Raw genomic sequence first — 19,189 nt, 5'->3', positions numbered from 1 at the left:
TAAGGATATTTTGGGGGGGCTCAAGCCCCCCTAAAATGAGTGAGCATCGTCCATGACAATAACTTTTTTTTTTACTTGTAGCCATAGCTTAAACAATACAACAGCAAATTGATATAGTAGTAGTAGTCGAAAAATAGGTAGTTGTGGTGTCTTGCCATGCAGAAATTTTAGGGTTTTTATTTAAGGTTTTCAATAAATACTACTGAAACCATATGGTGCAAGTTACTGAACAAGTAACACACTGATTTGCATTTTTATTAATGCTTTATTTATGCTTCATTTCTTTTTTAAATTTTTTTTTATCACAGCTGCATGAATGTTGGGAGAAAACACCCTTCTGTGAAGAACATAGCTGTCAGAAAGGCCTGTTTCTGGATCTTGTGTTGATCAGTCCTAGGACAGAGAAGGCACTGGCTGCTGCCGTCACCAAACTGATGGCCCCAATGGCCCGTGTAGCCTGTGGAGACAAAGAGGAGGTGGACTAGTTTATGATTCCTATGAAAGGAATAGAAGAGATCAAAACAAAGCAATATGCAATGATAGCCCTGGATTTTCATTGCACATCAACTCATGAGCAGATGGTGGAGTATTTCTTTAGTGTCCACCCAGACCATAACTTTAACCACTCCAAACCTCTGCCGAAATCAAACCAGCCACTTATTTTAGGTAAGTTAAAGTTTATCTAAAAATGAATGAGTCCTGGTCCAGGTAAGAGGAAAAATACACTTCATTGTGTTTTTGAGTTTTTGACTCAACAGGCCACTTTTTTCTCTGTCAGGTTTAACATGAAAGACATTCTGTGTTAAATTTAAATTTAAAAAAATTAAAATGTCCTGTTACGTCCTAAAAATGTACTATGGCAATGGTGACATTAAGGTTTGATCAGGCACTGTGGCCTGTTGAGTGAAAAGCATTTTGCACTCTTGACACGTGAGACAGAAATGAAACAAACAGTGAGAGACCTGCTCGGACACCCCCTCCCCGTAGCGCAGAAGGGTAACAAAGTGCTCGCAGTTGCTCCCCAGCAGGTCATAAGACACCTCCTGGCCAATGAGGACTTGCGCTCGCTGGATGATTTCAGAGACGGGCAGGGGTGTGTGGTTGTGGTCGTACTTGTTGTTGACACGGTACGAGTCGCTTCCCACCACCTCTTTCAGCAGCTGCATGCGCACCACTGCCTTCCTGCTGAAGACAGACTTCACACTGGACATGGCAGCTGCCTGGCTCTCATCTGGGGAGGAAGAGAAGAGCTTTATTGGAATAAGATCAGAGTGTAAAAGGAACTCAGCTTGGGGCCAAAATAGACTTTCTTTACTGTTTCCACCATTCAAATGCCAAACAAAGTATCTTAAAAGAAGGGACAAGGGTATATTTATCATTTTCCATGACAGATTAGAGAGTAAATGAAGTTTTTAATTATAAAATGGGGGAAACTATGTCAAAACCAGTTCAACTACACACACCAGCCTAGTTAAAAGAAGGTACATTTTTGACACAAACCTTAACTGAACTGACAAATCATTTTGACCTGGCTGTGGCTGGAAAACAGCAACAACTGGGAGCTGCTAGGCCTGCGCACTTATACTATAAAACATAACATTTAAAGGGGGAAATACAAATACACTCAGATCTTTTTCATTTCACCTTAACTATCAGATTTGAATTAAAAATAAGGTTCAGTGCCCCTGACTAGCTTGTCAAATTTAGCAGGGTGGCTGGATAAAAGTCTTGTCTATTTAAATGACACTTGAAATTGTTTTTCTTAAAAAAATGTGTCTGGGTTGGAGGCTCCTACTGACCAACAGGAGTTAGGTTGATGATGTAACCATCTCCCAGGTAGAGAGCCCAGTGCTGATAGGCTGGTCTAAAGATCTCAATGAGGTCACCAGGCTGGGGGTCACCAGAGGGGTCAGGAAGGTCAGGGTCATTAGAGGCCATCTAAGCAGAGAGCGACAGAGACACAGTTGTGTATTTAATTTAATGTATTGATTGTTTTCATGAAAGTTATACAGGGCTCACTGTAGTCTGCATCTGTCTGTTAGAAAAAGAGAAATTTAGTCATAAAATAAGGATATTTAAAACATGGCATAATACATTTATATATCAAGTTTGGAAGTCACACTTTCTAAATTAAAATGATTTCAAACTTTTAAATTAAGAAATAACAAATTAAGAAAGTCAAATCCTGCTTCTCTTCCAAGTCTTTGTAAACTGTTTACCTCCTGCATATCTCAACATTTTATAAATGTTACAATTTAGGGAAACAGATTATAAATAAAAAAACAGAATAGATGTAAGTAGATTAGTAAATAGATACTGATATAATAAATAGTAGTAAATAGATTCACAAGTGTCCCTCCTTTGAGGTCAACAGGTTCGTTCGTACTCCATCATTACAGCTCCACATTCAGCATTCAATCTTAAAAACCCACACTGTTAAGGTGCAAGTGATACAAACACCCTTTCAGTCAACTTACAGCAGAGTTTCCTTGTTGTTTATCCATCCCACATCATGCTTCCACAAATTCTAAAAGGAAAAGAAAACACAAATAGGATGTTTTCGTCACCTACTGAAACAAAACTGCTTTTAACCCACTGCCAGGCCATGTGAATGTGAATCTGGGAAATTATGTTTGTTTTCATTTTTCTTACATAGTTTGTCAAAAGTCAAGAATCAAAAGTAACAACGTAACAAAATAAGTAAATTCCCAGAGAAAGAGAATGCTAGATGGGATTTTACACAATGTAAAGGTCACCCATACATACACACACAGACAATACACACAAGCTCACACTCAGACAATACACACATAAGCTGTTGTGTCACCTGTGGGGGCCACAATAGCACTAACACAATGGGGAAGCTGACAGAAAAATAGTTTGAGCCCAGGTTATTTCACATAGAAAAACTCAGAAAAATTTAAACTTACATCAGAAATCACTTCTGAAGTTTTTATTTGTGATTTTATTTGGTGATTTGATATTATTCATGCAATCTGATAGCTTAAATTATTAAAATTTCAAGACTTTTTTTCAGTTCCACAGAGTCAAGAGTTTAGTTTGGATCAAAATTACACTTGGGATGGGATGAAATCTATATCTGTCCAGGAGAGCAATTAGTATATCCATCTCATCATTAATGTAAGACGCTGAAGCCATGCTGCTGAAAAAGAAAGACACCTATTATTGTACTGATCTAAAACTCCATTAGCATTGGCAGGGTGTCACTAACATGATGTATGTTTTGACTCAATTACTTGGAAACTGTGCAATAATTTTAACATACTAAAAAATAAAATGATAGTGTCAAAACATACGTAAATATTCTATGGGGACAATGGGGAAATACCACATGAAATGAAAATAAAGTGTCATAGGGCCCTTAAAAGTCTCTTGCTGTAACGTCAGAGCATCACTATTGTGATTTTATTGAGATTAAGAACTGAATTTATGTCAGAGGTTCCTACAGCCAACAACAGAGCAAATGCATACAGGAGAAATACTTACTCAAACACCAGCAGCTTTTTCTTCCTCACCATTTTAATTCTCCATCATAAATCTGCACATAATCATAAAAAATAAAAAAATAAAAATCCAGCAAGAAAAGAGAACGATATTCGACTCCAAGTTTCCGGGGTGACAAGTGGTTTTCAAATATGCCAAAGCCAAACAGAGGCTAGAGGTCCTGGTTGGAGGCGCTTCAGTGTCCGCTGCTCTGACTGATGTCGGTTTGCCACAGTTGCTAAGGTCACACACACATATACACAGGAGAGGCGTTTCCTCTCTGGCATTGTCCCATTCACAGGCTGCTCTTCTGAATAGGAGTTATTGTTGGGGGCATGCAAAGGCAACACATATGTGACTTGTTTCATTTACATGCTGTCTGATCTCTGTGTGTAGAAAGGTAACATTAGTGTAGCAGCCCATGTGGATGATCATATAGTCCCTATTACAACCATAGACTGTATAAGACATGGACGTAGCACCTGTGACGTCACCCATTGGTTTCGGGGAGTCGGTTTTGTGACCAACCCATGGGCATTTGAGCTGCGCCATCTTGGATTTTAGTGGGAGTGTACTTTCCACATTTTTCCATAGAGACGGTTACTCTACGGGTCAGCCGGCACTTAGCTCGGAGCAACCGAGCTAGCCTAAGGCTAATCAGCTAGGCTAACAAGCTAAGCGGCAGCTACACGCAGCTACATCCACCACACGACAGTCCCCGCGTCCGACCCGAGTAGCTCGACCCCATACGACCGCGACACAGCATACAACAGAAATCATAATGTTGCTGCTGTGTTTTAAACATGACTGTTTCAGATAGAGAGGTTTTAGATGGAGCTGCAGGGTTTGGTGGAGTTGAGGGGGAAATTTATTTCTAGCCTGTTATTTAACTGTGAAACAATCATTATTATTTCATATTGATAAAATATATTAAAAAGTTAAAAACATTATTATTATTATTATCATCATTAATGCTAACGATAAAAAATAATGATGATAATAATATATTAAAATGTTTAATATTTACCGGTTTTCGCCGCTGCCTCCACCCTCTATCCACTTACACTTACAGCAGCACACAAACAACAGCAGCCACTTACTGACGGAGCTCCTCTGTCCATGCAATGTCGGACTTTTTAAACACAAAAATGAGACGAAATAAAACAGTAGCCTAATATTCCCGCAATAAACGGACTCTGAGAGCACGGAACACACCGCAGCAGCGTTCCTAACATTAGCTGCTCCGGTCCTCTATCTGTATCAGCAGCGACCATAAATAGGCAATTAAGTCATAAGCCAGCGGCAAAATATGCTAATACATGCTAATTAGTGAAAACATCCAGGCGAAAAATAGTGAGAAATTTACTTACCGAAAAAACTGCAACACAGACTCCTTCGACGGTCGGTTAGCACAGTCTACACTACAACAAGCCATACTGTCACAAAAACCTATCCGAACATTGGCAAACAAACACGGACACTGCAGCCCCTGTCAACCACTGGAGGTAGCCGGAGGACTGTGGATGTAGCTGCCTAGCCCAGCCGATGCTTTGACAAAGAGCTAACTGCCTGTGCCACAGGCACAGGCAGTTAGCTCTCAGTTAGCTCTCAGTTAGTTAGATGGAAATTATCAATAGAGCAAAAACAAAAAATATACCAGGCTGTAAATATGTTTTTTTGGGCTGTAAAGTTGGATATTTTAACATGGGGGTCAATGTAGAATTGCTCACTTCTGGAGCCAGCCCCCAGCGGCAGCCGAGGAACTGCAGCTTTTTGAACGCGGAAGTGATCCTCACTGCTGAAACCTACAACTCCCCCCTTGCAATGTGTCTGTAGTTTCTTCAAAGTTTAACATACAAATGCAATTATTTTTCATGAGGTTTGCTCACCTCCACAGAGAGATCTCTCTAATCTCACTTGGTAGAAGATGTGTTGCACAATACTAACTGTCTAGTATGGACCACCTCTCACCCAGTGTGAGCTGGCTCCAGTCCCCCTGAGACCCTGCACAGGATGAACAGGTATCAATTTTGGATAGATATGTAGACAATATTGTCTTATGGTTGGACCAATTACCAGTTTGGTGATACTGGCCTGAAAAATCAAATGCCAGGTTGAGAGGATTTTAATGGAGAGTTCTTGACCTTCTCCATGTGAAAAAAAGAAAACTATGTAAGGATCCTGACACAAGATAACATTTACTGGTTTTGTTGTATGGCACTTTTGGAACAGCCCTCACTGCCCCTTTAACATGCACTGTGTGCAAGACAGCCTACAATCATCTCAGAACTCGAAGTGATCTGCAAAAAGACCAGGCAAAAATTAAATAGAGAATAAAAATACTCTTAGCTGGCAACAAAACGCTTTGCAAGCTGTGATATCTGGCAGAGGACTGAAATATAGATGTATTGCATTTCATTTATTATGTTGTTTTTCATGCTTTCCATTCAGTATACCTGTCTTTTGTATAATCAGTTATACCCTTGGTATAACTAAACCAGTCTTGACAATAAAGGAGCTGTCAGGGGTTGGATGCATTCTTTGCCCGTTGATTGGCTGCTGCCCGCCAACCATTTCGTCACTTGTCTCCGCCCCCTGTCCTTATCGAATTTTGCTGCTATGTCAAGCAGCAAAATTGCAGTAAGCCTGAAAAGAACAGGAGTCTTTTTTCAAAATAAAATGAAAAGGAAAGCGGCTTCAGGACAATGTAAACAAATTAATGTAAATCAGTTAAACTGGCAAATGTATGACATGCTAGCAGTAGTATGGTGGGGACACCGTAAAATGCCTGCTTTTACTTACGACATCAAATAGGCTTTACAAAAGTCTTTATGCTATCTTTTTTTTTCAATTGTGCTTCTTTCTTTGGAATAATTGCCTTTCTGACCTTTTTCCCTACCCTTTCCCCCAAAATGTTTAACAAAAATTATTGGATTAAAAATGCATCCAGTGTAGGATCAACATGCTTACAGCACCAATGAGTCTCAGGATCAAAACAACACCCTGTCTTGGATTACTGGGTAAAGTCAACCCAGTGTTGTGCAGGTGCTTCACTGATCAACTCACCCTGTCAAATCAAAATCATAAGCTGAGTTATAACGACCACGCGTATTTAAAGCACATGCAAGTCAGGAGGAGCATAACACAAATCTTATCCAAACACATTCAAATGCTTGTCCTTGCAGCGAGATGTCAAATGGGCTTTTACCTTGAAATGCATACCGGAAGCGTACTTCATATAATACACAGCGTGACAGCGGTGCCATTGAGAGATACAAACAGGCTATCCAAGCTGACAGCAAGTAATCTGTCAGCGGAGAAAGAGAATCTGTGCTTTGTCGCAGCGGATCGGAATTGTTTGTGTTATGAGAAGAGGAACCTGGCTGTGTTAGGACTGTGGTAAGGTAAAAAAAAAATACCGCTCGTTATACGCGCTGCTCATGCTAGCTTGCTACCGCTAATGCCGCTTGTAAGTTAGCTAGTTCAGTCTGTTAGCTTGCTGGGCATCAGCACGCGTCCGCTCGATTAACTTAAGAATTTCTATTATTAATAATAGAAAGGTGAGAAAAGACAAGCATATGTATCCTTTGTCATTTATACCAGTTAGATGTTGTGTGCTATTCTCACGTGTTTCTGCGATCTTCAGTGATGTCTTTACTAACAGTTAGATAACTTAGCCAGTGTATTTAACAAACCACTTAGTTTCCCTGCAATGTAAGTTTCGTAAAAAGTTGTGCAACTGCAGCCTAACGATAAGCATAAGCCACCCAGCTTGATATAAACAGTGGGATATTATGACCAGCATGTTGATCAGGTCAACTGGTACAGCTGTGTTTGCCCTTTTTGACCCTTGTTTGTCCCCAGATTGAGCACCATGGCTGCAGCCCCTCCACTGAGACGGACAGATTCAGCTCGGGGGGAGTTTTCCCCTCTGAAACACTTCGTCGTAGCCAAGAAGAAGATAAGCGATGTGTTTGAACAGCTACTGAGTTATGTGAAAGAGACTTCAGAGTTTGTAGAAGGTGAGAGTTTTTGCTCATCTGTTTATCATTTGTCAGTGAGCACCAGCAGGTAATGTTTATTGTCTTTATTTATAAAAATTATGTGAACAGAATTATAACACTTGACAGCTGCCAAATCCTTTTATGTTAAAAAAAAAGACATGCTGGTCATCTGTCAGGCAGCTCTCACAGTCTGACTGGATGATAAAAGAGGTGTTGTGTTTCTCTAATGTGGTATGACTGTTGGGCCAACAGAAACCTGTGGGAATAAAGCTTTGGAGAACATTGCGAGTCAGGATCAAAAGTTGGAGATTCAGGCGTATGCTGACAAACTTGATGTCATTAAAGAGGTGCTGGCCCGCAGACACATGAAAGTGGCATTTTTTGGCAGGTAAATACATCTGTACACAAACATTTGGAAAGAATATTGTCTTTAATGCTTTTTCTGATGCTTTTTCTGATGTTTTCTGATCTTGATAAAACTAGTCCATCCAAATATTCATGTGGCTGTTTTGCTTTCACTTAAGTTTTCGTTTCATTTTACTAACATACTTGAGATGACATTGTTCAGTCACCTGGTTCACTTTGTTGTTCAAATGCTTTCTCTTTCTAAACTGATGTGAACTCAACCGTGCTGTGCTCTGCACTGATGTAAAGGAAAGGCTATAAATCCAAAACACAATAGGAGGTGTGTCTGAGAGAACCTGGGAGATGTTTTACGCATATTTTTTCATAAGTTGCAGGAAGTATAGTGATATATTGTTTCCATGTGTGCTCAGTGACTGTTGTTGTTTGTTGTTGTTAGGACCAGTAATGGTAAAAGCACAGTGATCAACGCCATGCTGAGGGACCGCGTGCTGCCCAGCGGTATCGGCCACACTACTAACTGCTTCCTGAGTGTGGAGGGCACAGATGATGACAAGGCTTACCTCAAGACAGAGGGCTCTGATGAGGAGAAGAGCATCAAGGTAAATATCATTTTGCATGGAATGTTTGCTTAGTTAGTACTATTGCTCTTTAATGAGCTTTGCCTCCTTTTCACATTCACTGTTTACACAATTTAATACCTTGAGTCTACTGTAAGTAACTCATTCTTAACTATTAAGAACTACTGGGCACCTTTATCAGGACAAGATTTAACCCAAACACACACACACACACACACACAAGAATCCTGCCATGTCCACTAATCAGACCATCTGTTGCCTTTAATCAGTGGTCACCCAGACACTTACGTATCATACGTTGTGCTTCCTCATGTTTCTCTGCATATGGACTGGAGTTAGGCTCAAATAGGTCTGAGGATACAAACTGATTAGGTTTTTTTCCTCACCAGGCTCATGAAGATAAAAAAAAAAAGGCAGGCCTGTATCTTAGTTCTGATTCCTCAACAGGTTGCTTTAAAAAGGTTTATCATTGGTACTTTATATTCTTTTGTTATTCTTCTTGTTTTGTTTATGAAAGAATATAATCAACATGTGTGAACTCAGCAAATGCAGTCTATATCTGCAGCCATACATGACGTGTGACATATGTGTGGTATGCGGGATGTTTACTGTGGTGTCAGGTGTCTGAAATGCAACCCTGATGTGGGAGACTTCCCTCTCTCTTCACTGTAACCCACCGAACTGAATGAAGATGACAAGGGTTCAACAGAATGAGCAGTTTAATCATTTTTTTCTATGGTCCTCTTGTATTTTCTCAGTCAGCGTAGTGCTTCACATTGTACTGTCTGCAGTGAAATGAATGTGGGTATTGTACTGAACTGAAGGAACTGGCAATGTATTACATCTTACTGTTGAGTTATTACCTTACTGACACTTATATTATTTTTAGTTTTTCCAAACTCTACTGTTTGGTGTTAAATTTAAAATAATTAAGTAGATAAACTCCTCGCTCTGCAGACTGTAAACCAGCTGGCTCATGCACTACACATGGATGAGAGTCTGGACGCCGGGTGTCTCGTACGCGTCTTCTGGCCAAAGACCAAGTGTGCTCTGCTTCGAGACGACCTGGTGCTTGTAGACAGGTAACAGGATCCATTAATCACATATGGAATTTCTTAGATATAAATCTGACAGTTTCCAGAACTTAAGTCCACATTATTTCACACATTTTGAAGATGGCATGCATTTGAAATCTTGACCTGTCTTCCACCCACTAGCCCAGGGACAGATGTCACGTCACAACTGGACAGCTGGATTGACAAGTTTTGCCTGGATGCTGATGTCTTCGTGCTGGTGGCCAACTCTGAATCCACTCTCATGAACACGGTAATGTCTCTCAGCCACATGAAGCTTGTGTTTGGCCAGTATCCTGCAGAATGTGCGTTATATGTTGGTATTTAGCTCTGGCCATTGCTCTGCTTTGCAGGTGTTAATCATTAATGCTGACATTACACCTGTATTATAATATGTAGTTTCCAGTGATATCACTGGACAAATTGAGCTAAGAATAAGCTGGATGACTGTAACTGACTATAATACAACTTTGCATTTTTCTGTATTGCTTTGTTTAATAGCTGTCTCCATTGTCTTCATCAGACCTTTGTAGTCAGAGTGGGCTGTTTGAGATTGGTTTCCTCAGTATGCATGGGCACAGTGGTAAAAGCATCAGTGTAGTTTTTGTTTTAGGTATTTTTCATCAATTTTTTCTTGCCGGTACAGCACACCACACATAGCAAGTTTTGAGATATGTCAGTCACTTCTGAACTAAAGGGGCCAGTGTGGATGTTTTCTGTGCTGAGCTGATTACAGAGTGCAGAATGTGGCTGTCTGTGTTTATATCCAGCCACACACAGGCCCCACTCTTGTTTCTGTCTGCTCAGGCATTCATGCAATGTGAAGCTGGACACACAGTCGATCACAGAGCCCCTAACCCGGCAGCAGCTCTTAAAGGGAACCTACATACACACACACACATTCCCCTCTAGACTGTTCAGTGGAAATAATCCAAGGCATCATGTGAACAATGTGAGATGGTAAAGTAGCAAAAAAAAAAAAAAAAGCGTGTCATATGTCACTCATTTAATTTGATTTCAATGAAAGGTTTTCAATTGTCAAATAGAATTTGGATGTATTACATGTCAATTTTTCCACTAACGGTAACATCACAGACATTGCATTTCCTTTTACCTTCACCTCCTCCACTTTCTAGGAAAAGCACTTTTTTCACAAAGTGAACGAACGTCTGTCAAAACCAAACATCTTCATCCTCAACAACCGCTGGGACGCCTCAGCAAACGAACCAGAATACATGGAGGATGTGAGTCAAGTTGTTCTGTCTCATGTCAGAAACAAAAATGTTTTACTGTCATAGAATATGTGTCATAATTTTCACTGATTTTTGCGAGATGTTTTTTTTTTGTTTTTAAAGGACAGATCAAATTAAACCAATCATTTGGAAAGCGGCATAACATAACTGTCATGACACAAATTGGCAAAGAAAAGATAGTGTCCCCTAAGAATGTGACACCTCTCCTTCCAGGTGAGAAAGCAGCACACAGACCGTTGTGTCAACTTCCTGGTAGAAGAGTTGAAGGTCGTGGACCGTGAGCAGGCACCCAACCGTATTTTCTTTGTCTCTGCCAAAGAGGTGCTCAACTCTCGCATGCAACGTGCGCAGGGCATGCCCGAAACAGGTGAGGAAACAGAAAACAGAGAGGTGAGGCTCTGTCTGTGTGTTCAGTCAACAAGATGGAGAAACAGTGTTTGCGTCTTCATGTTTCATATCATTCACAAACAGGAGGCGGAGTTTACGGGAAAGTTGGATGCAGGTGTTCATATAGTAGGTGTCTATAGGTGTGCAGCCATCCACATTCTACAGTGATTTAAAAAAAAAAAAAGAACCGCAGTTATTTAAAAAAAAAAAGAATAAAGTAGGATAAGTTGTTGCAGTTGTTGATGAAAATTGTGTGTTTTGCATTTTTGCAGTGATGGCAGTTACTTTTTATTTTACATCTAAGTTGTTCATTTCATCCAACAGGTGGAGCTCTGGCTGAGGGCTTCCAGGAGAGACTGAAGGAGTTCCAGAGCTTTGAGAGGAGGTTTGAGGTCTGTGTGTGTGTGTGTGTGTGTGTATTAGTGTGGTTTCCATATCTTTAGATCATTTTATTTCCACTTCTCAAAGCAAAATCTGAGGCGGATTTTGAAGAAAACTGAGCAGTTTTCATGAATTATGGCCTTCATTTGATTTGACAGTGATGCTGTATTTCAGCCACCATGATGACATCTCAACAGGTACAACCTGAGGTGTGATCAGTGTCAAGTCAAATCACGTCAAAAACAGCAGGTGAACAGGCCAAGCAGATTAAACACTGTGGTTGGTGTATCATACAGAGATAAGCAAATCTCTTTGACAAACACTGGTTGCTGCGGGTTAGAATGAGTTACTACAGGACAGAGAGTACAGGAAATCACTATTATGAGAAGTGAGGTTATTTATTCATTCATTCACACCAGGAGATACAAACAGTGGCTGCTTTATCAGGCTGTGAACTGGAGCTCACTTTGTTGTTTCAGTTACACAATCTCCTCGGGCATTTGAGAAATACTGCTTTTAGGAATTCAGTTGCCCGGTGAAAGTGTTAGAGTGTGTGTGCATGTGAGTCAAAGCTTCTGCTTAAGGTTAGTGTACACTGGAAGAAGTTGCATAGGACGAGCATCAACCAAAGTCACCCCCCCTCACAGTGATTGCTAACCTAACCAGTCAACTACTGGAATGTTTACTTACTTACTTACTGGTTAGGTTTCACCACCAACCACGCGAATTCAGGTTGGCACCCTCGGGGGCCTGCTAGACCAATCACTGTGCCTTTTCCATCAACCTGAGTCTTCATTGCTGAAGTCTAGATTCACTTGGGCGAGGATATCCAGTTGTTTTTGTTCCACTTCGATTTTGTTTTGTCTTAGCAATATTGATTGCTGTGTCTTTTTTTGTGTGTGTTTCTGTGTTTTGTTGCATCTTGTTTAGATGTTTTGCTTCTAACTAGGAGAAACTGAATTTTTCCATACTATGGGAAAGTTTTGATAACACCTAAATAATCAGTAACGGTGGCGCCTTAGACATAATCTGTCTTTAACGACCTACAGTACAGTACCTACCTACAATTAAAGAGCAGAAGAGTGAATTATCACCGTGACAGACAACTGATAAAATGGAGGAAAATGGAGAAAAAACTGAGAAAGAAACTGAGAACAAGAATCTTCAAGATGCCTTGAGCATGAGATAATATAGTTTATCCCAAAGCGATTTGATAATCCTTCTTTTATGATACAGATTGCTTTATTTTCTTTCTCTTGTGTTCTTGGTTGTATTCACTTCATATGTTTTTATGATTTTGTTTTTCTGTGGTTTTCTCCAACACAATACTGTGACTTTACAAAATGTGGGCTGTGGGACGCAAGATACATGCTCTGCTGCTGTCATTTTCACACCTGGGTTTACATTTCTTTTCTTCCCCTAAGTTAAAAGTAGCAGGTGTATATCTTGTCCCCCGTTCGTCCCCTGGCAGTGTGCGAATTCACGTGCCCTGTCCAGCAGAAGCCCCGTATAACTGTCACAGTAACTCGTGTGTTATGGCCTCGCAGGAGTGTATCTCGCAGTCAGCAGTGAAAACAAAGTTTGAGCAGCACACTATCAGGGCCAAGCAGATCACAGAAAAAGTCCAGAACATCATGGATGCCATCAACATTGAAGCAGCGGAGAAGAGGTGAGTATCTAGACCTGTACATTTCTTCCTCTCCTACTTTTGGTAGAGTTGCAATGGGAATCAGATTTTGCACAATAGTTTTTTTTGGCATAGTTGTAAATGCCATGAAGGTCTTTACCATAAACATACAGTGATAAGTTGAGATTTTATCTAGGAGCAAGATAAAATTAAGCTTATATAACCGTCAGTGGATTTCTCACTTTCTGCTGTGTTGCATTTACCGAATCCTGCTTTGTGTTAAATCGTTCAGCTGTTAGTTTGCATTTGTGACATTGTTTCCTGTTGATGGGGTGGGGCTTCAGAGTGGCAGCAATGGAGGACAGAGAGTATCAGATGGACCGGCTGGAGTTTGTCAAGAATCAGCTCAACTTGCTGATTGATGACATCAAGAAAAAGATCAAAGCCATAAGTGAAGACGTGGAGTCCAAGGTAATGTGAACGTCCTCGTGAACAGTTCCCAACCCCTGCACACTCACATGCAGAAGTCATTTCCGCTGTTGATGACAAGGCAGAGCAAAGCGGTGGCTTTGTGTTCTCCTTAAACTCTGATCAGTTTTATAGGTGTGATTGATGAGGACCAGCTGACATTAGAATGCAAGTCCACCTGATCAGTACATTTTTTTTCTATGCATTCCCACCAGAATATGACTGATTGAGCTGTTTTTCCCAACTTGTAAAAACTTTTTGTTTTGCACACTCAGCTGTGTAGATTTCAGAGTGGTCTTAGGAGTTGATGTTTCATCAGAAGTGACCGTTATGTGGTTCCTTTAGTTTGCTGGTTTGAGTCTTTTTTTGTGTTGCTGGCGATACTTTGAGTAGGGCAGCCGCAGAAGCGCCGCAGGAGACTGATGACTCTGGTTGTGATTTGTCCAGGTGTCCAGCGCAATGGGAGAGGAGATCTGTCGTCTCAACGTAATTGTTGATGAGTTCCACGCTGACTTCCACCCTTCGCATCATGTCCTCAAGATCTACAAGTCTGTAAGTAGAGGCACAGATTCATCCTTCGTGATCACACCTTTACTGGGCAATAATCTGAGGTTCACTGGGTGATTACCAAGCAGCTGTGCCCATTTAGTGCTCTTTGACCAGAGCCACTTGTGCTGTGGTCTGTTTTTTTCGTGGACTGTTTTCCGTCTGACTTCTAACCCCCTTTGCCTTTGGCAGGGGCTGCTTGCTCATGTGGAGGAGGGGATGGGGAAGAACCTGGCCTTCCGCTGCTCAGATGCCGTCAATGCTTCTGTCCAGTCCTCTCAGACATACATGATCGGTAATTTAAGTGCAACGTGTACAAAATCATGAGAGCGCCTTTGTAATTTTTATTCATGCTTGTACTTTGGCCTGGAGCCCTTTGGCTCAGCATTCTGTATCATTAGAAGTCAGTATCTTTGCTGAAGTAACAGGTTGACTAAATCGAGCTGGTTCAAAAATGATCCAAATAATGATGATAAAAATGATAAAAAATGAATCAGACAGCTACTGGGAGAGGGACAGCATAAGATGGCTAAGAAGGAAATCATATTTTCATAGAAAATGACCTCAGGCCTGTTTTTCCAGTCCACTGTTGTTTTTTTTTTATCACTCAATCGCTCAATCAGAGAGTGGCGCTAAGCTTTGTCAGAACCTTTTGGGCACTCAGGCTATGATCTGTAACACCCAGCTCACTGCTATATTTACCCTCCTCACTGAATGACATTATCCCATGCCCTGTTATGCTACAAATGCGTCACTGTGTCAGCAACGTATGCAAGCTGTGCTCAGCGGCCGTGATGTTCAAAAGGTGTTAATGTGCCCTCTGATGAAAAGGCTTCAGGTGCTGTTACGAAATTGTGGTGTGACTTTTTTTTTTTTTTTTTTTTTTTAAATCCCTAAGGAGAGATGAAGAAAAGCAAGGATATTCAAATCAGATGAAAAGCTACAAATTTTCCCACAACTGCTGTTTGTTCCTTATGCAATTCTCATCCTCTATGCAGAGAGCATGCTCCCTCTGCTTCCCTCTGCGGTCCAGAGTCAAGTCCACATGCTTGTACCCAGCAGGAAGTTTGACCTGAGTTACGACCTAAACTGCGCCACGCTCTGCAGTGACTTCCAGGAGAACATTGAGTTTCAGTTCTCGTTGGGCTGGACAGCGCTAGTCCACCGCTACCTGGGATCTGTCAACGCACAGAGAGCACTCAGACTGATGGACCAGAACTTCCAGGTATGGACTGAAAGAAAATAGAATAGAGATAGATATGATTTTGATCACAACACTATTCAAGTCATACAGTGAAGGTTGTTTGATAAACTTAGCTTGTCCTTACTCAGGCTTCTCGGCCAGCGCTGCCCCTGGCCCGTACACCCTCCTCAGGACCCCCCTCCACCATATCTCAACCCAACAACGAGACTGCCCTCATGACCCAGGAGGACCTCATGGTGGCCATGGCAGCCAACGTGGCTTCCCTCACTTCCCGGACATCCATGAGCGTTATCATTGTCGGAGGAGTGGTATGTTGTTCCCGTAATTGTTTGTACTGAATACTGAAAACCATCCATGTTAAATGAAGTGTTTTCATATGTGAGTGTGCTAACTCAGCCTCTGTCTGCTTTTGTTTGTTTGTTGTTTTTTTTTTTTTGGTTTGTTTATTTTTTTAAAGGTGTGGAGAACAGTTGGCTGGAGACTGATTGCCCTGTCGGCCTCGTTGTACGGCTTGTTGTACCTGTACGAGAGACTCACCTGGACCACAAAGGCAAAGGAACGCACTCTGAAGCGCCAGTTTGTAGACTACGCAACCGAAAAGCTGCAGCTCATCGTCAGCTTCACTAGTAGTAACTGCAGCCACCAGGTCCAACAGTGAGTCATGATACGTTACCAATCATGCCATTTGATGGTAGAGCAAACTGTGTGTTGTGCAGTTGATATACAGTATGTGACAGTTACACTAAGTAAATTGATAACAATAATAATATTTTATGTTCACATCAAATGCTTGCACCTTTCCTCAATTTCTGTCAGCGGTATTTAAGCTACTGACAAAGCTGGACTCCCTGTAATGTTCCTAATTTACACACACACACACAGCCCTGCCCCACCCTCCTCTGTGCCCCACCCAGCCTTCCCTTCTGTAGCACGGCTAAATAAATAAGCAGTGCGACGCTGTGCCCTCTGTGTTGCCAGGGAGATGGCTACGACCTTTGCTCGGCTCTGTCAGCAGGTGGACCAGACCCAGAAAGAGCTGGAGGCAGAAATCCGCCAACTGACAGCCAAGATAGATCAGCTGGAGACAGTCCAGAGCCACTCCAAGAGCCTGCGGTTTGTCCAGCTCCTTTTCTTATTGGGGTCAACATGAAGGGCGGAGAAGTGTGTGTCTGGGGAAAATGAAAATACAGCTGTAAAAGAAAGAGCAGTTCTGAAAATGAATAGTTTAACAGTTTGGAATAAAGTAAATTACAAAGCAGGAAGTTTACTTGATAAGTGGTTTGGATGAAGTTGGTATGAATTTGACGTGTTTGTTGTCCTCTGCAGACATAAAGCCACAGAGCTGGAGAAGCAGTTGGAGGCATTCACAAACCAGTACCTGCAGCCTCAGCAGTGAAGATGCTCCTCTTCATCGCTCCAGACGTTGTTTCACGTTTCAGATTCAGATCAGACTTTGTTTCACGTTGGGCGAGTCATTCCTCAGCCTGGCGCCACCTCACCACGCAAGGTCCTCCTCATCACCCACACTACACCACACTGTTTTGTGTGGGCAGTAGTGCTGAAAAGATTTGTCAGTAATCGATTAGTCTATCAACAGAAATCCAGTGGCTGTTTTGATAATGAAATGTTCAGTGATAAATCAGGCAAAAACACCAAACTTTTACAGCTTTTCAGATGTGAATATTTGGTCCTTATTGTTTAATTTGTTTGTTCATTTTTTGACATTTTGTACAATAATCGATTAATCAAAAAACAACAAAATTATTGATAATGAAAATAATCTAGTTTCACTCTTTGTGGACAGAGAGTGAAGGCCCAGACATGACAGTATTATCCCCACCAACCCAGCCAGGCGCTTCAGGTGTTAGAGGAACAGCAGTGAATAAACTGTAAAACAAAACTGCCTGTAATAAATAAGACTTGGACTCATGGTGCACAAAGATGCTCCACAAAGAAGCAACAGTATCTCAGTCGGCATGAAGGCTAGCTATCAGTCAGGTGCTGTGTTTTGACAGTAACATGCTCATAACTGTGAATATGCCTTTTTTTGACTAACTTTTGTGGAGCAGATGAAGTTTGTGTTTGTAAGATTGTACATTGTATCTGTTCAGGCACATGCACACTACTGTTGCTATGTACTTGAAGCAACAAAAATAAATCTATTTAATAAAGAAAGAAAACATTTGTTTTTCTGAATTAGAAGGGCGTAGTAAAGTACATTCACTGAGAGAAATCGTTTGCAAAGCATGTCTTTAAAATGCTGTAGGTTCTTGTTCTATTTTCTAACAACCCAAACTGTATAAATAAAAGCCTTTGGAAATCCTCCTATATTTTATAATATCCTATTTTATTTATACCCATTAGACTTATAATGAGTATTACAGAAGTCTGCACTTTGTAAAACTGTCCTCTTTTTTCTGTAATGTATGTTGAAATACCTCCAGACTTGTCAGACAACATTAAATCTGCCACAATTTAAAAATAACACTTTTGTGTGTTTGTTTGAAAAACTTTCAGAACTGTGTGTTATGACCACTGTTGGTACTTTGGAGTAATGCTTTCAAAAATGGATTCCTGTTTTATAATCATGTTGATATTAATATCCTACTGCCACCTCCAGGCAAAGAGAGTAACAGCTGCTGCAATTTTAACACTTGCATCATCTCTATGTGGATATTATTACAACAGTTTTCCCTTTTCAGTTGTTTTTTTTTCCATTTTACACTTGTCCCATCTGTTAATATCATTCATAAAATGGACCATTGGTGGATATTAATTAACATAAATACAGTTCAGCTTTTAGTTTGAAAATGAACACCATGTTAGTTTTTGATTTTATTTGTATGTCTCTTTATAAACATCTATGACAAAGACACTTCATTTAAAATTAGTCTGTTAATGAACAGTAAAAATGTGTCAAGAGCTGAACTATTCTGCAAAGAAGCAACAGTGTTTGACTGTGTACTTGTATACTTTAATTATTAAGTGCCAAAAGCAGAACTTATTCTAAAGCAGGGGTGGGCAAACTGTTCCACAAAGGGCTGGTGTGGCTGCAGGTTTTTGTTCCAACCAATGAAGAACACACAGTTTGACCAATCAACTGTCTGAAGACTGAGATCAGTTGATTAAATGAGTCAAGTCTGGTGTGCTGCTGCTTGGTTGGAACAAAAACCTGCAGCCACACCAGCCCTTTGTGGAACAGTTTGCCCACCCCTGTTCTAAAGACACAGACAGTTTTCTTTCATTTTTCTTTGGCCGTAGTGCTTGGTTTCAGAAAAAAAAAAAAACATTTATATCAAAGAGTAAATACTGTATTCTTTAAACATAAAATGTTTTGTAAATAAAATCAGCCAGGATTTGTATTCTTGGTTAAAAGCTTTTTTTTTTTTTTTTTTATTGGTTACAATAACTCATGGCAACATATCAGTATCACCAAGCACTGTACAAATACAAAAAAAAGGTCTGGTGTGAAAAAGACTATAAAAATTAATAATTTCACACAATAGCACTGTAAGAGAATTATCATGGCACCGAGTCCCTGGTCCTTACTGGCTTAAAACATAAAACAATAAATAAAACAAAATAATAATAAAAATGTCAGAACAGTAGGTTGTAGAGTCAAAGGGCAGTGCATTATTTTGTGATGGTGCTGTGGCAGTGATTATGTGATGCAACCAATTCAAGTGATGGCATATAAGAAGACTTTTTCTCATCCTATTGATTGCTTATCAGATAAAACTTAAAATATATATTTTTTTCATATTAAAATGTAAGGTTCATGCAAATACAGTCTTCAAA

The 19,189-nt window shown here is 40.5% G+C and overlaps 2 protein-coding genes across 4 annotated transcripts; one reads left to right on the top strand and one right to left on the bottom strand.

Moving 5' to 3' along the window:
- Positions 1-269: 269 nt before the first annotated feature.
- plaat1 (phospholipase A and acyltransferase 1) lies at positions 270-7,149 on the bottom strand. 2 transcript variants are annotated; one of them, XM_041040316.1, is made up of 5 exons: positions 7,132-7,149; positions 2,478-2,527; positions 1,800-1,938; positions 963-1,231; positions 270-457 (listed from the first exon to the last, which is right to left on the bottom strand). In XM_041040316.1, the coding sequence occupies exons 2-5, from the start codon at positions 2,502-2,504 to the stop codon at positions 356-358; spliced, it is 537 nt and encodes a 178-aa protein (XP_040896250.1). In that variant the 5' UTR covers positions 2,505-2,527; positions 7,132-7,149; the 3' UTR covers positions 270-355. The 2 variants fall into 2 exon arrangements, with proteins under 2 accessions (XP_040896250.1, XP_040896249.1); XM_041040315.1 differs by lacking the exon at positions 7,132-7,149 and adding an exon at positions 5,394-5,495.
- mfn1b (mitofusin 1b) lies at positions 6,765-17,938 on the top strand. 2 transcript variants are annotated; one of them, XM_041040313.1, is made up of 18 exons: positions 6,765-6,903; positions 7,369-7,526; positions 7,761-7,896; positions 8,311-8,473; positions 9,410-9,534; positions 9,670-9,778; positions 10,662-10,769; positions 10,992-11,145; positions 11,490-11,557; positions 13,094-13,215; positions 13,518-13,644; positions 14,089-14,193; positions 14,380-14,482; positions 15,186-15,412; positions 15,520-15,699; positions 15,849-16,045; positions 16,370-16,504; positions 16,718-17,938. In XM_041040313.1, exons 2-18 carry the CDS (start codon positions 7,379-7,381, stop codon positions 16,785-16,787), a joined length of 2,277 nt encoding a protein of 758 aa, XP_040896247.1. In that variant the 5' UTR covers positions 6,765-6,903; positions 7,369-7,378; the 3' UTR covers positions 16,788-17,938. The 2 variants fall into 2 exon arrangements, with proteins under 2 accessions (XP_040896247.1, XP_040896248.1); XM_041040314.1 differs by having other exon boundaries at positions 6,765-6,908.
- The last annotated feature ends 1,251 nt before the right edge of the window (positions 17,939-19,189 follow it).

This window comes from Toxotes jaculatrix, chromosome 6 (assembly GCF_017976425.1).
Source record: "Toxotes jaculatrix isolate fToxJac2 chromosome 6, fToxJac2.pri, whole genome shotgun sequence".
NCBI classification, from domain to species: Eukaryota; Metazoa; Chordata; class Actinopteri; family Toxotidae; genus Toxotes; species Toxotes jaculatrix.
Note: the sequence above shows the minus strand (reverse complement) of the source record. Positions and strands in the feature narration are given on the sequence as shown.